Source organism: Anas platyrhynchos, chromosome 5 (genome assembly GCF_047663525.1).
Source record: "Anas platyrhynchos isolate ZD024472 breed Pekin duck chromosome 5, IASCAAS_PekinDuck_T2T, whole genome shotgun sequence".
Lineage (NCBI taxonomy): Eukaryota > Metazoa > Chordata > Aves > Anseriformes > Anatidae > Anas > Anas platyrhynchos.
Genome location: NC_092591.1, coordinates 30257898 through 30270888, shown reverse-complemented (window position 1 = coordinate 30270888; position 12991 = coordinate 30257898). Strand labels below are relative to the sequence as shown.

The 12991-nt window shown below is 51.8% G+C and overlaps 1 protein-coding gene across 5 annotated transcripts in view; it reads right to left on the bottom strand.

Moving 5' to 3' along the window:
* The window catches only part of MYRF (myelin regulatory factor), a 61162-nt gene that overhangs the window by 11897 nt on the left and 36274 nt on the right, over positions 1-12991 (bottom strand). For all 5 annotated transcript variants that reach the window (XM_072038583.1, XM_038179663.2, XM_072038585.1 and 2 more), the window contains 7 exons: positions 5541-5736; positions 5027-5103; positions 4620-4730; positions 4239-4329; positions 2485-2685; positions 1818-1926; positions 1241-1350 (listed from right to left, as the gene is read on the bottom strand). In XM_072038583.1, coding sequence (XP_071894684.1) covers positions 1241-1350; positions 1818-1926; positions 2485-2685; positions 4239-4329; positions 4620-4730; positions 5027-5103; positions 5541-5736 — 895 coding nt within the window. The remainder of the gene's footprint in view (positions 1-1240; positions 1351-1817; positions 1927-2484; positions 2686-4238; positions 4330-4619; positions 4731-5026; positions 5104-5540; positions 5737-12991) is intronic.

Genomic DNA, 12991 nt, shown 5'->3' with positions numbered 1-12991 from the left:
TTTCACGGGAAAGCCTAAATAACACCCCCACACACACTGGGGGAGTGGAAACGAGACCCACCCAGTAAGGCACACAGCCCCTGGTTGCGAGAACAAGAGTTCTGCTAAAACCCAACCCAAACAATACGTGTTAGTTCAGGATCCCTGAGAACTGTGTCCTCTGCTGGTGTTACTCCAAGGAGTCCTCAGTCACAAAGGGCAGACACAAAGTACTCATCTTCATCAGGAGCCCTTGGTTAAATTAAGTGAGGAATTCTCCCCACTTGCCCTTTCTCTGCCACTTCCCAGCCCTCCAAGTCTGTCTCCTGCTTGCGGTGCAAGCTGTTGGAGCTGTTTTGCATCATTATCCAACATCCAGTTGATTCAGACCAATGGAGAGCCCAAATTCAGAAGCTTCTGGAGAGCAGCCTTCCCCTTGCAGCCCCTCTGGTAAAGGCAAGGCTTTCCAGCACAAGGACCTCCCTCCAGCACAAGCACAGCTACATCCCACATACTGCTGCTGGCACTGTGGCATCACCCATGCCTCCTACCCACACTCAGGATCTGCTACTTCATATCCCCATGCAAAGCTCCCTGAGGCGAGGCAGCACCTCACTGGCATGCTGATACAGCACAGAGGGTTTTGGACACTGTGGAAAAGCCCATGGTCCTGGCTACTGCTTGCTAGTGATGTAACTGCAGGGATCTAGGCTTTACACAAAGTAAAAAACATGGCACTAAGCTCAGTCCTGGCCATTCATCCTCTGGGCACTGAGGATGGAGTGATGCAGGAGAAAACTGGCAGCTTTGGGAGAACGTCAGGGATGTGTGCTATAGGAGGCTGTCTCCTCAATGTCCAGAGCAGCAAACAGGCTGCCACAGGTTATGGTGAGGTCAAGTAGCCAGGTGCTCCCGGTTATCTTGACATAACCACCTTATCTTATCTAGAAAGGAGAGATTATGACTAAGAGCCTCCCTACAGGCGGCTGCCAACAAGGAGTCCTTCCCGAGGGAGATGCTGCCAACTTTCACCAACATCAGGCTAGTTCCTCCCTGCAGATGTCTGCTGTCCACCCAGGTCTGCTCCTGACATCTCAAAGATCAGCCAGGTCTGAAACTTGTACAAGTGGTATTGGCTTAGAAAGATTTCCCAGGCACCATTATTTCCTTCTTCCACTTCCAGCTCCACAACTCCCTTGACCCAGATTCAACAACCTCCCCAGCTTCCCCACCCTTCCTGTCCCTTTGGGCTGCCACTGACCTTGTTTACCACCAGGAAGTTCTCGAGGGTCTTTCCATTGGAAAAGACCAGGTCCCCAGTGTCCTTCACAGCTTCAGGAAGGATCTCCTTTACCTCCTGTGCAATGACACCTGAGTGGAAATGATACAGTGGGTCACAGGGATCTGGACAGCACTCCTCCTGCCACAAATCTTTCTCTTGCCCGTGCAGTTGTTGGCAGGATCCCTCCAAGCTGGGGATAAAACAAAGGCTGTCTTCCCCTTTACCCCAGTCTGGGCAGGGCTGAGCAGAGCTCCTAAAGAGGCCCCATCACCTGGGCATCCCACAGACCACTGAGTCTCAGCTGTGGAAGAAGAGGCTGTTCAGGCAAGGCTGGTGACATGGGAAATGCCTGTGGGAAATGCCACTTTCTCTCCAGCTCACTAAACAAAGAGCTTTATTAGATGCCTATGCTTCAGTTAGTGAGAGCCCCCCCACTCCAGCCCTGTGCCTGGTGGGGCTGCCCCACGAACAAAATTCTACTGTAGGTCGTAGAATATAAGGTCTGCTGCCGCAGATGTAAGCAGGGAACCACAGCAGGGTGACACAGGGCCCGTACCTGTCTCAGAGGTGTTGTCAATGCCCACTGTGGCTGCAAACTCGGGCTTGTAGTTGTAGTGTACTAGTCGCATACGGGAGATCCTCTTTAGCTGCTCTGTGGTGTCCACCTGGCACAAAACAGACATGTGCAACTCCTAAGTGGGGTGTTGCTTCTTAAGATCCCATGACTCTGACCCCAGGCAGCAAAACCCACTACAGTTCGTGTTAATGCTTTTATGACAGGTCCCAAAGGCAAGAGGTACTCCATGAAACAGCCCTGAACCCTACTCAGACCAGCCACGGGGACAAAGAGCATTTGCACTGGGATTAATCTCCAGTTCTCATCATTGGATATGTTCCTTGGGCAGAGAAGTCAGGAGGAAACTGAGCCCCATTGCACAACCAGGCACAGGGCAGAGGCAGTTTTCATAAATATGAGATACAACTGCACCAAGCTTTCCTGTACAGGGACATCCAGCTGAGAGGACTTAGCTGAGCCTCTTACCCAGATGCTGGCAAGCCCCAGTGTGCTGCCTGAGGTATTCACTTGTTTTCAGGTTTGTCCATGGCTCAGGCTTCCTATGACTTTGTCAAAATTAGCTGCTGAAACAAGCTCACAAGAACACCTACGCTTTCTGCAGTGCCTTTTCAGATCCCTGATCAGCCAAACCTAGCCTGGCTCTTACCTCCTGGATGTCCTCCTTCACTCGGACGTCTGACGGGTGCATCAGTGAACCCATGACCTTCACATTGCCATGGACCACGAGGGCTTCATCGGGGCGGTCTGTGTTGATGCCAACCCGGCCATGGTGGAAAACAGTATCAGGGAGCTGTGCCCGCTGCCAGAGCACATCACTGTCGCTCTCAAACTGGCCAGGGTTGGAGGCCTGTAGAGAGACAGGAAATTGGGAACTGGAAAACAGCTGTAAGTAAACCCAGCAGAAAAATGCTGCAGTGCTGTTGGGCAGAGGCATTCTGAGACATGGACAGAGGTGTGACATTGGGAGACCCCCGCAGTCCTGTCCCAGTATGCACCTTGCAGAGGAACTGGTTTGAAGGGAAGGCCACAGGGAACTGGTGGACATCAGAGAGCTCCAAGCACACTTTCCCCCATTCGTGTGGGTGGGAAACAGCTGGGAAACAAAGTTGGGGATAAGCAGAAGCACTGTGACAGCACAGCTGTCACACCTCTGCAGAAGGGAGACAGGAATAGGGAAGGTCTCAGCTGAAACTGGGGCATGTTGATCCAGGTGGCCTGAGAAGCCAGAGAGGAACTTTGGGATGAAGAGTTCAAGGCACAGGATCTTGGCAGGGATGCCCTCTCCATCCCGCAGCTCACCACATTATGGCCCAAGGAGTATCTCAAGGCCAAGCTGTGACAGCACCAGCCCCGCAGGAGGGACAGCAGGCAGTTGAGCAGACAGTCACAGCAGAGGCAGAAGAGAACAAGCAAGGCCATGGAGGTGTGAGACAGAGCTTTGCAGCAGCACAATGGAAAGTGGCAGGGGCAGGGATCCACTGCCAGCTCTGGGAACAGATCCCAGCCTGCCCTTGCAATCTTGGCATTCATCTGCTTGTCCTGTCTAAGCCTCTTCCAGCAGAACCAAATTTATGCCCACTCTGCTCCTCTCTCTAAAGGAAAGTCCTTGCCTTCTTGAGCTGTCTGTTATCTTCTCGGCTTTCAAAGCTCTTCCAACAGTTCCAACCAGAACCATGCAGGACAGCTGGAGACAATAAGTGATATGGCTGTTGCTCCTGAGCCCCAAATCCTGGGGTTCTGGCCTGCTGCCACAGTTCTGTAACCCACTCACAGGTTGGGATGGGGTAGTCCAGGCTGCCTGCAATTCTGTGAAGTTCTGGGCACCCTGGAGGCTATGTAACTAACTCATCATGCCCTTGTCTGAAGACCCCAATGCCCTCCGTGTGTGTGTTTTACCCCCTGCCTTCAGGCCACAGAGATGGCTGCTCTCCTAACAGAGCCCTGGGAGGGTTTGGGGATGATGCCTCTTTCTTCCTGCTCCTCTGCGTTCCAATTTGAGCACTGCCACCGTGCTCAGTTTTGCACTGTGCAAAACGTGCAGCCCTGAGAAGGCACCCAGTCTTCCTGCACCGGGAGGTCTTGTCCCTGCTACAAAGTCCTAACAACTGTTCCCTCACTCCCAACAGCTCTGCTTGGCACTAGGGCAGGGCTGGGACAAGGGGACACCTTCCCTGTCCTGCACCAGCTTCTTGCATGTCCTGAAGCTGCTCTTACCAAACAGATGTGGAAAGGCTGGAGTGAGAACCCAGGCACAGACAGGAATAGCTACAAGAAAGGCAGTGACAGTTTGGAGAAGGTATTTGAGGGCTGGGTGGGGAAAGCCAGAAAGAGAATTGCCCAGGTCACCCAACGAAGGGCTGGGGGCACCCAGAGAGGCTGAGGGAGGAGGGAAGGACTTACTCGGACGATGATGCGCTCAGAAATGTGGGCTGCGAGCGTGTAGTTCTGGTTCTGTGCGTGTGCTTGCAGGGCTACCACGAGCATGAAATACCTGCCAAGAGGTGGGAGAGGTCAGGGTGCCATCCTGCACTGGGAACTGCTGAGTCTGCCCCAAGGCTGAGGCACCAGGCTGTCACAGTGGGCTCAGCACATCCCCTCTCCCCTGTCCGCAACCCCTCATAGAACAGGGACAACCATCCCTGTGGCCACAGCAGACATCTCTTTTCCTCCACACAGACAAGGAGGGCCAGTGATGGACCTGCCACCCCCCCAAGGCTGGGGACTGGGACATCCAGAGGCCTTGAGAACTCAGAACAACTTGAAGGTGTCTCTGCTCCTCACCTCTGGTCTGGGTTGGGTTTGCCTTTCTTCCGCATGTTGTTGGCCGTGGTCTCACTAAAGTGCAGCCGCCCCACAGTGACCTTGGTGACCTGTTCTGGAGGCAGGTTGACCCTGGGGAAGGGGAAACACAGGAGAGAGTGAGGATACTGCTGGAGAGGAGGCTCCATGGGGAATGGCCATCTCCTGGGCTCCTCCACAAAGGTAGGTCTGTGAACTGGGCACAGAGTGGAGTGGGGAATGTAAAGAAAATAAAACTTTGCTGTGGGCAAAGGATAAAACCAGAGGGTGTGCTACCCACAATACAGTCCCTGAGGCCTCTAGCTCAGCTCCCTTCCCCACCCTCTCCTGCTAATGCTTATTCCCCAGCAGCAATTCCCCAACATGAATGCAGCCTGGGCAATACTCACGTTACAGGGTTGAAGGGCCGTTTGCTGCGGTCAGACTGCGACTGCTCTATGTTGATTGACTGGTTCAAGGCCTCTAGCTGGAAAGAAAGGTTTGGGTACGTGACAAAGAGCCCTTCCCCTTCCCACCACCTCTTCCCCAGCCTCCGCACATGCCAGCTGTCTGCCCAGCCCCTCCTGCAACTCAGCACAACTAAGGTGCAGCACCAAGCTTGGGTGCCGTTCTTGTCCAAGCACGGGTGCCTCCCTTGGCAGGGAGGAGGTTGAGGGTGAATGGATCTTCCCAAAGTGCCTGCAAACCTCTGGAGCCAAAGGTGAATGAGAGGCAGCCCTGGGTGTAATTGAGTCTGTCTTAGGACTCATATTTCAAGGTCTGCCTTGTTCTGGCCTTCAGCACTCTCCTTCAATCACCCTTACGACTTAGCACATGAAAGACATGATGTCGTCTGATCCCAGCTGTTTGTCAAGCTCCCCTTCTCCCTGCTGGATTTGCTACTGGCCCTTCGCTCCTGCTTGCCTTCACTCCGTGCAGCTTCAGGTAGAAGCACTCTAAGGGTTTCAGCCCCTCGGGGGTCTTCACATACTTGGGATCTCCAAGCATGCCGATGTAGACTGTGACCTGGAAGTGATTCTTCTTCTGGCACACAAAGGCGTCATCACCCACTGAGAAGTTGAACCCCTTGTCAGCATCGACACGGTACGTGAGCATGGGGCTGTGGAAAAGGCAGCAGATGTTAGACCAGAGCACTGAGCACACCACAAGAGGCTTACATTTGTGGGGGGCAGGATGAGCCATGCACACAGAAACAGAGGCAACAAGGGGTCTGTAAGGCAAGGTACATGTACATTGCCCAAGCCCTGCACAGAAATCTGTCCTGCCATGCAGGATAAGAGGCCGGAGGAGGTCCGTATCATCCCCTTAGAGCTGCAAGCAATGCTTGAACAAAGCTTGAGTCTTCAACTGGAAAGAAATGTGGTTCCTGTGACTAGGGTTTGATGAGGATGCTGGGGTGAACATCCCTCTACATGCTAAACTACAGTACTAACACAATAAAATAGAAAAGTATAAGAGAATAAGTATAAGAGAAGAATAAGAGAAGTGCTGCCTGCACGCCAGACTCCTGCCGACACCGCTGACACCTGCCCCGGCTGCTGCCAGCAGCTTCCAGCTCCCACCAGCACATCCAGAGGAGGAAGAGGGGGCCCTGGCTGCCTGGCCAACAGGCACCAGCTGGGGAGGTTTAATCTGCATCTCCCTAACAGGCTGGTGACCATGGGAACGAGGGAAATATGTGGCCTTTGCAGCAAGTCCCCTTTCTCTCACCATCTGAGAGCCCCAACCTGGGCTGGTGGGCCCCCGGGACATGCTGCCCGCCTGGAGGAGATGCCTCTCGGCTTGCTTCCCCATCAACAATTTCTAGCAGAACACCAGAATCCCATCTTTTTGCCATTTTTTTTGTACCTAAGAAAGTATTCAGGAGGTGAAAGGTAGCTCAGCCTAGTCTGACATAAATCTTAAGAATTACTGAGTACTCTTCCATGAAAACAAACTAACTGACTTCCACCTCTAGGTCTCAGTACAGACAGATGGACACTGGGGAGGCGTACAGACTGACAGTGATGGATGGGGCAGACCGCAGCGGACTCCAGGAAGCAGAGACATGCAAGGGCCACTCTCACCCCCCACACACCTCCGGACTGCCACCTCTTTTCCTCTGGGACAAGAGCCCTCGCACAGTTACTGCCAGGTGAAATCTGGGGGGACTTTCCAGGCTGTCGTGGATGCCTGTGAGCAAGCAGTCATCGCTCACACCCGAGGGACCGCGGCTGCCTGTTCCATCCCTGAACATAAACCAGACGGTGGGAGCAGAGCGCTACCTTAGCCTAGAAGCATGAAAGGAATTCCCCTTTGCGGTCGCCCTCCTCCTGGCCACAACCCCGAGTTCTTCATCTACTCGTCTCGCTTGGGCTGGCCCTGGCACCCTCTGTGCTCGCCCATGGGTGCTGGAGCCCTTTTCCCAGCTGCTTCCACCAAGAGCTCCCTGCCCCTGAGCCACCCCTGCATGCCCATTGCAGAGGGTATTAACCACTTGCCTCAGTGGCTTGTAACACAGAAAACAGAGGAATGGGAAGGACTGGCCGAACTTCTAAACCACAGATGCTTCCAAAATATGCTCTGGTTAATGTCACTCAAACTGATGGCTGCTAAACACATGCCGAAAACAAGAAGACAGGCTCCCCCTGTCTCCAGAAACACCTGGCCCCTCCACAGGCCCGTTCTCAGAGCCCCCCTTTCCTCAAGCTCCCAAAGGCCTGAGCTGTCCCGATGGCCGTGACCGGTGCCAACCTCCAGAGTGGGGTTCCTGCTTTCAGAGTGCACCCCACTGCAAGTGGTGCACAGGCTGGGGTATCCAGCGGATTGTAAATCCCACCTGGAAGCAGCAAAGCCACGTCCCCACTGCCATGCAGCTTTTCTTTTGCCCCAGGCCCTGTCCTCAGGAGCCAAGCTGGCAGCAAGTCCCTCCTGAGAGATATTCTTCAGTGGGTGGCTGCTGTGAGCACAGTGGGAACGGCCCCAGGCCAGGAGTTGTTCCTGGGATTAGGGATGACATCAGTTAACAGCTTGGGGCCATTCCTGGGATTAGGGACAACACCAGTCAACGGCTTGAGGGCAGCCAGAGCAAGGCTGGCTTTTCCCAGAGAGACCTCAAGGGCCAGAGGGCAAAGCGTCAGGAATAAAAGGTCTGGGGTCAAATGGATTATTTTAGCCAGAAGGTCCCCACTGACAAAAGCAGATTACCACAGGACTCAGGAGGCCAGGATCAGAGGAGGGGCGGTTTCAGAGCTCTCTCCCTGTGCCAATTGAGGGTGAGAGGTTACAAACTCCCCACGGACCATGTCTGGCATCCACACTTGGAGGAGCTGGGAGTGCCCTCATCCACTATGCGAACACACAACACTAAGGGAAAGGAATTGCAAAGAAAAATCCTGTCTCTGACAGAACGGGACCTGTATTTAGATCCATGCCAGAGAACGAGATTGTCAGAGGGATGTTCTCAGTCCATCAGCCATTCCCCTTCTGGAAGAAAAATCTCCTCCATCTCTCTCCTTTTACAGGTTCCCCAGTATGTCAGCCACACCTAAGACATGGTGTCTGGAGTCCCCCTAATTCAAGGACCACTCACTAATTTCACACAGTCTCTGCTTTGTTTCTCTTCCAGGGCACAAGCATCAGGACGGAGGACAGGAACCCACAGTCGAGCAGCACCACTGTGCCCTCTCAGCCAGTCTGTATCAGACTGGTACGGCCACAGCCACACTGGCGTGGCCAGGGCTCAGCACCCATGGATGGTCCCTGAGACACACCATGAGGAGGTGAGACTCAGTGATCCATTACCAAGGTATTTCCCAGGCTGGACTTAGCCCAAGATACTTTTGTCACTCAACCTAAAACACGTCCAGCTGGATGGGACTGTGTCACGTTGCTCTCTGTCTCCTGCAGGATCTGCAGCAAGGATTTGCTCAGTGCTCTTTGTAGGCACAGTTCTTCCAAATGAGGCTTCTGAAAGCCTGTGGGCATGGAGAGCACCGGTTTGCCTGGTGGGAAGGGAACGGCACCAGCCCAGTTCCCAGAGCACAGAGGCAGCGGCCTCGGTGTGGAGAGGTTTCTGTTGAGCGCTGCACTACCCTTCCCCAGCTGCCTTACCTCAAACTGTAAACAAATGGGGAGAGGGAGGAGGGAGCCTGCTGGCATTTATCAGAGCACACTGTCAGGGAGATGAATTACTCCTGCTCCCAGGAGTAAATTAGTGAACTGCCTGGTTCCAGGCCTCTTCGGCACCGCTGCTGGAAACTAGCTAACCCTTTTGAAGGTTCAGCGAGTCTGAAACCACAAGACCAGTGCAAAAGGCCAAGGAGAAACATACTATCAATAAAACTAATCCAGAAACCTTGGTCTCCTTCAACCAACACAGATTCCTCAGCCCACATAACCAAAGCCTGAGACATCAGCCCACCATGCGAAGACACAGATTTCCAGACACTTCCACTTAAATCCATGCTGCAACCCTTCCTTCCTTTCTTCCCTTTGTCCTCTCCTTCACTTCCTTAATCTAGCCTGCTTCTAGGAGGACTATATACTGAAATGACACACGTGCCCCCCAGGTGAGCCTGGCTCCCCTTTGCTCTTCTCCCAGCAGAGAGGGCTGCTGCACCCCCTGCCTGGGGACGGGCATCTGTTGCCATTAACAAAACAATATTCACTGGTGCTAGGTGGGTCTCAGAAGGCAGAAATGCTACCCAGGAAAGGCAGGATTAGTTCCAATTCCCCCTGTGGTGTCCCCATGTCATCAAGCTCAGGCTGAGAAGGAGCCTGGCCCCAAGATACAGCACTGAACAGAAAGAAAAAAAAAAAAAAAAAAAAAAGAGAAATAGCCGAAAGGCCCCTACTCTGCAGCTTTCTCCAGGAAAACAACTGAACAGAGATGATTTTTTTCTACATATTTATAAGCAAGAGGATGCAAATATGATCTGATGTGACAGCGTCCACTCACTGCATAAGAAAAAAGAGCTGTTAAATGAGCCTGAATGGTGTTGATATGAGCTGGAACAGACTCTCATGGGGCTACTGATCATTACAAAACATAGCAGTGAACTTCTGAGGAACAAAAATCTTTCAGCATTGCTTACTAGTGACTTCATCAAGAGCAGCATGAGTAGGGAGAAAAGGTCTCCTCATGTCCCATCACCAGCCAACACTAACAGCAGTGCCATCAGTTCTTCAGGAAGCCTCTGTGCAAGGAACTGGAAAGAAAGGCCAGAGTGGCATCCACATATATGAAAGGACAAACAAGTGGAAGGGGGAGGCAAGTGTCTGCTGGTAGATTCATAGGTGAGCCTGTGCAGCTAAGTGCTGGATGCAGCTCCTTGTGTATGCAGAGCACACTGCATGGCAAGGAGGTTGCTGTGAACTGTGCGCAACATGCACGTGTTACTCATCCTTAGCCAAAGAGTTTGGGACCATGTAACTTTTATCTGTTCCCAGGAGATGTTGCCAGATCAGACAGCTGGTGGGCACGGTGAATGTACGTGCAAAGTCCTGACAGAAGGCTGGCAAGAGCCCAGCAGCTTGAGTTCCTCCCCAGAAAAGCAGTACAGAGAAGGTGGCACCATTGGTTGACACAGACAGACTGCTGGATCTCCAAGAAACTCCCAGATCCCACCAGGTTTCAGCATCTCACAGCAAGATGTTCACAGCAGACAGTCTCGTCTATATCTCAAATCTGGAAAAATCTCCTTCTCAGCTGATCGACCTCCAAACATAACAGACATCGAGACACTTCTGTCCTGCTGTTGGCAGGGGTTCCTGCTAAGGGACCCAATTTTGTGAGCGCAAGAGGAGTAGCATTGAAAATCATTTAGCTGTATTTTTTGCCCTGTAAGATTACACTTAGCATGGAACATTGTACATAAATCCATAAACGTTTTATTCTGTATAGGTTCAGAAACATACTCGAGTACTGACAAAGCAATTACTGCACTAACCCAACAGAAAGTGTTGTGCTTAGATGCAGGAGCAGAGCCAGCAGCAAAGTCATGTCTCTTCCAGGCAGCAGTAAGTGCTGGACTGGCTCTCTGAGGCAGAACAGGAGGAAGATCAAACACTACGAACCAGAGAAATTCGCTCCCATGGAGGCTGGGTGCAAGTTCTTCTCCCTTATGTCAGGGTGGATTACAGTGACTGCTTTTGAGAAGTCAATCTCCTGCACATGCCAAGGCTCAGAGCTGCTCTTTGTGTGCAACAGTCACTGCTGAAACACTGGCAAGCTCTTGACTGGTGAAAGCCATGCCAGGCTAAGAACCTGAGCAGCTTCCTATGGGCTCGTGCTCAGTCTCTCTCCTTAACGTGCCTTTCTGGTCTCTTTTCTTAAGAACAAGAGCAGGGAATATCAGATGATTCAGATGATTCAAATTCCTGGGGCTGTGAATAGGTTGTGGGCACCTGGATCACGGGCGGGAGGAATATGTTCCCTCTAGGGACAGAAAACTATAACAGCACGTACAAACTGCAGGACAGCTTCCAGCAGAAAACAGACCAGGAACGGCTGGTCTTTGCTTAATGATCTCAGAGGGAACTAAATCGTTGAAATACTCATGGATCTCAAGAGACACAGATGCCTGCTCATTTGCTGAGTATACCCAAAAGGTAGAAAAGAAGAAGGAGACTCCTACCCGCTAAAACATCAGTTGGTTGACCAAAAAAAGCTCTTATAGAAGAAAGAAGGGAAAGTTGAGCTTTTGCAGTTCCTCACAGATCTATTTTGGTGCAGAGAACTGTCTAAGTGACTGTCCACTTCGAAAGAGATGTAAGCTCACCATGCACTGCCTCTCCTAGAGCTCCCTGACTGCTAAGCCACCAGAAAAGAGCACTGAGGTAGTGCATAACAAAAAAATGTAATCGATCAATCCTTGACCTTAACTTTTTATTTGGGTCAAATCCAGCAACACACGAAACTGCATGTGAGTTCCTAAAATCTACATGAAGTCATTTCAAAGGAATTTATCCATTACACAACTGGATGATGACCTAAATGCTGCAGAAGTGGGTTTGTTCTGGCTTTCACCCTAATCCTAAAAGCAGGTATTAGCAAGTGACCCCAAGCAGAGATCCAAAGAACACAGTAGTGCAGAGCTGGGGTTGTGGGAGTTAAAAGCTCTGGTTTGCAGCAATCCAGCGACTTCTCTGCGCCCAGCAGTAAATACTGTGTAGTCTGCATCTGCCATTGTGTCTGTACAATACCGGGGTGCGTGGCAAATCTCTGGAACAGGAACCGTAACATCTGCAAACCGTCTGTGACAAGCTGAAAGAGCTGTGACGCGTTTCAGATGAGAGACCGTTTACCCAGCACAGGTAAACAGTGAGATGGAAGGAAAAGGGGGACTCATTATGTCAAAGAGAAAAGTGAGGCCATGCGAGAGGTCTGCTCCACAATGCGTGGAGCTCTTTGGACCCTGCTGACTATAAAAGGTGCATTCATGCTTCTGCCACACAGCAAAAACTGAGACACAGTGGAGGAGAGGCCACTTCAGGGACCAACAGGTTGTGACCAAGCATTGCCCAAGTCAGAGGAGAAGCGATCACCTCTCTTGATCTCCCTTCTCAGAAGCCCTTTGACATGGGGTAAAGACACTGAGACTTACAGCTAGAGGCAGTACTGGCACAAAAACAGCCTGTGAGAAGCAAAACAGCAGCAGAAGCCAAAGGTGGCTTTGTCAGGTGGGAAAACCTCAGCACTGTAACTGCCCAGTGATGGCCAGGCCCTGGTTGAAAACCAGGAGATAGAGAAGACGTGTCCAGGCAGAGTTCGAGGTGGTGGGTGCCAGCTACAAACACTGCCCTGTGCAGAAAGCAGGAGCCTTGTATGGGGGCTACAGAACGCACGTACGTGGTCAGCAAGAGGTGGCCAGCTTCCCTTGTCCCACAACCTGCAGAAAAGCAAAGTGAAGGTGGAGAGCAGGGGCAGGGCTGCAGGACTGGACTTTGGAGCTACTCACGAGTTCCTAGAAGTAGCCCTCACATCACTGCAACACATGATGGGAAAAGTTTGGCACTTGGGCTGGTGCCAGGCCATGGCACCCTAAAGACAAGATTTCACACCATGAAGGAAACACTGAAAGCTGAAGAAAAGCTCTGCAGAGGAGTTGCCCACTTGAGCAAACCACCAAATACATTGGGAAAGAGGATACCAGGCTCCATCATGTATTTAAAACTACTGTACAGGCAGAAACTGCATGAACTTGCCTAAACTACACAGTGAACACAGTCACAATGCAGAAAGCAGTGGAGAAAATTACCAGGGAGGGAAGAGGAGCAAAGTCTAGTGGGTAGCAAAGAGCACTCTGCTGTTGGTGAAGAAGGCAGCCTTGCATCTCAGGGTAGAAACTTCTAATTATCACGTTATTCATCTC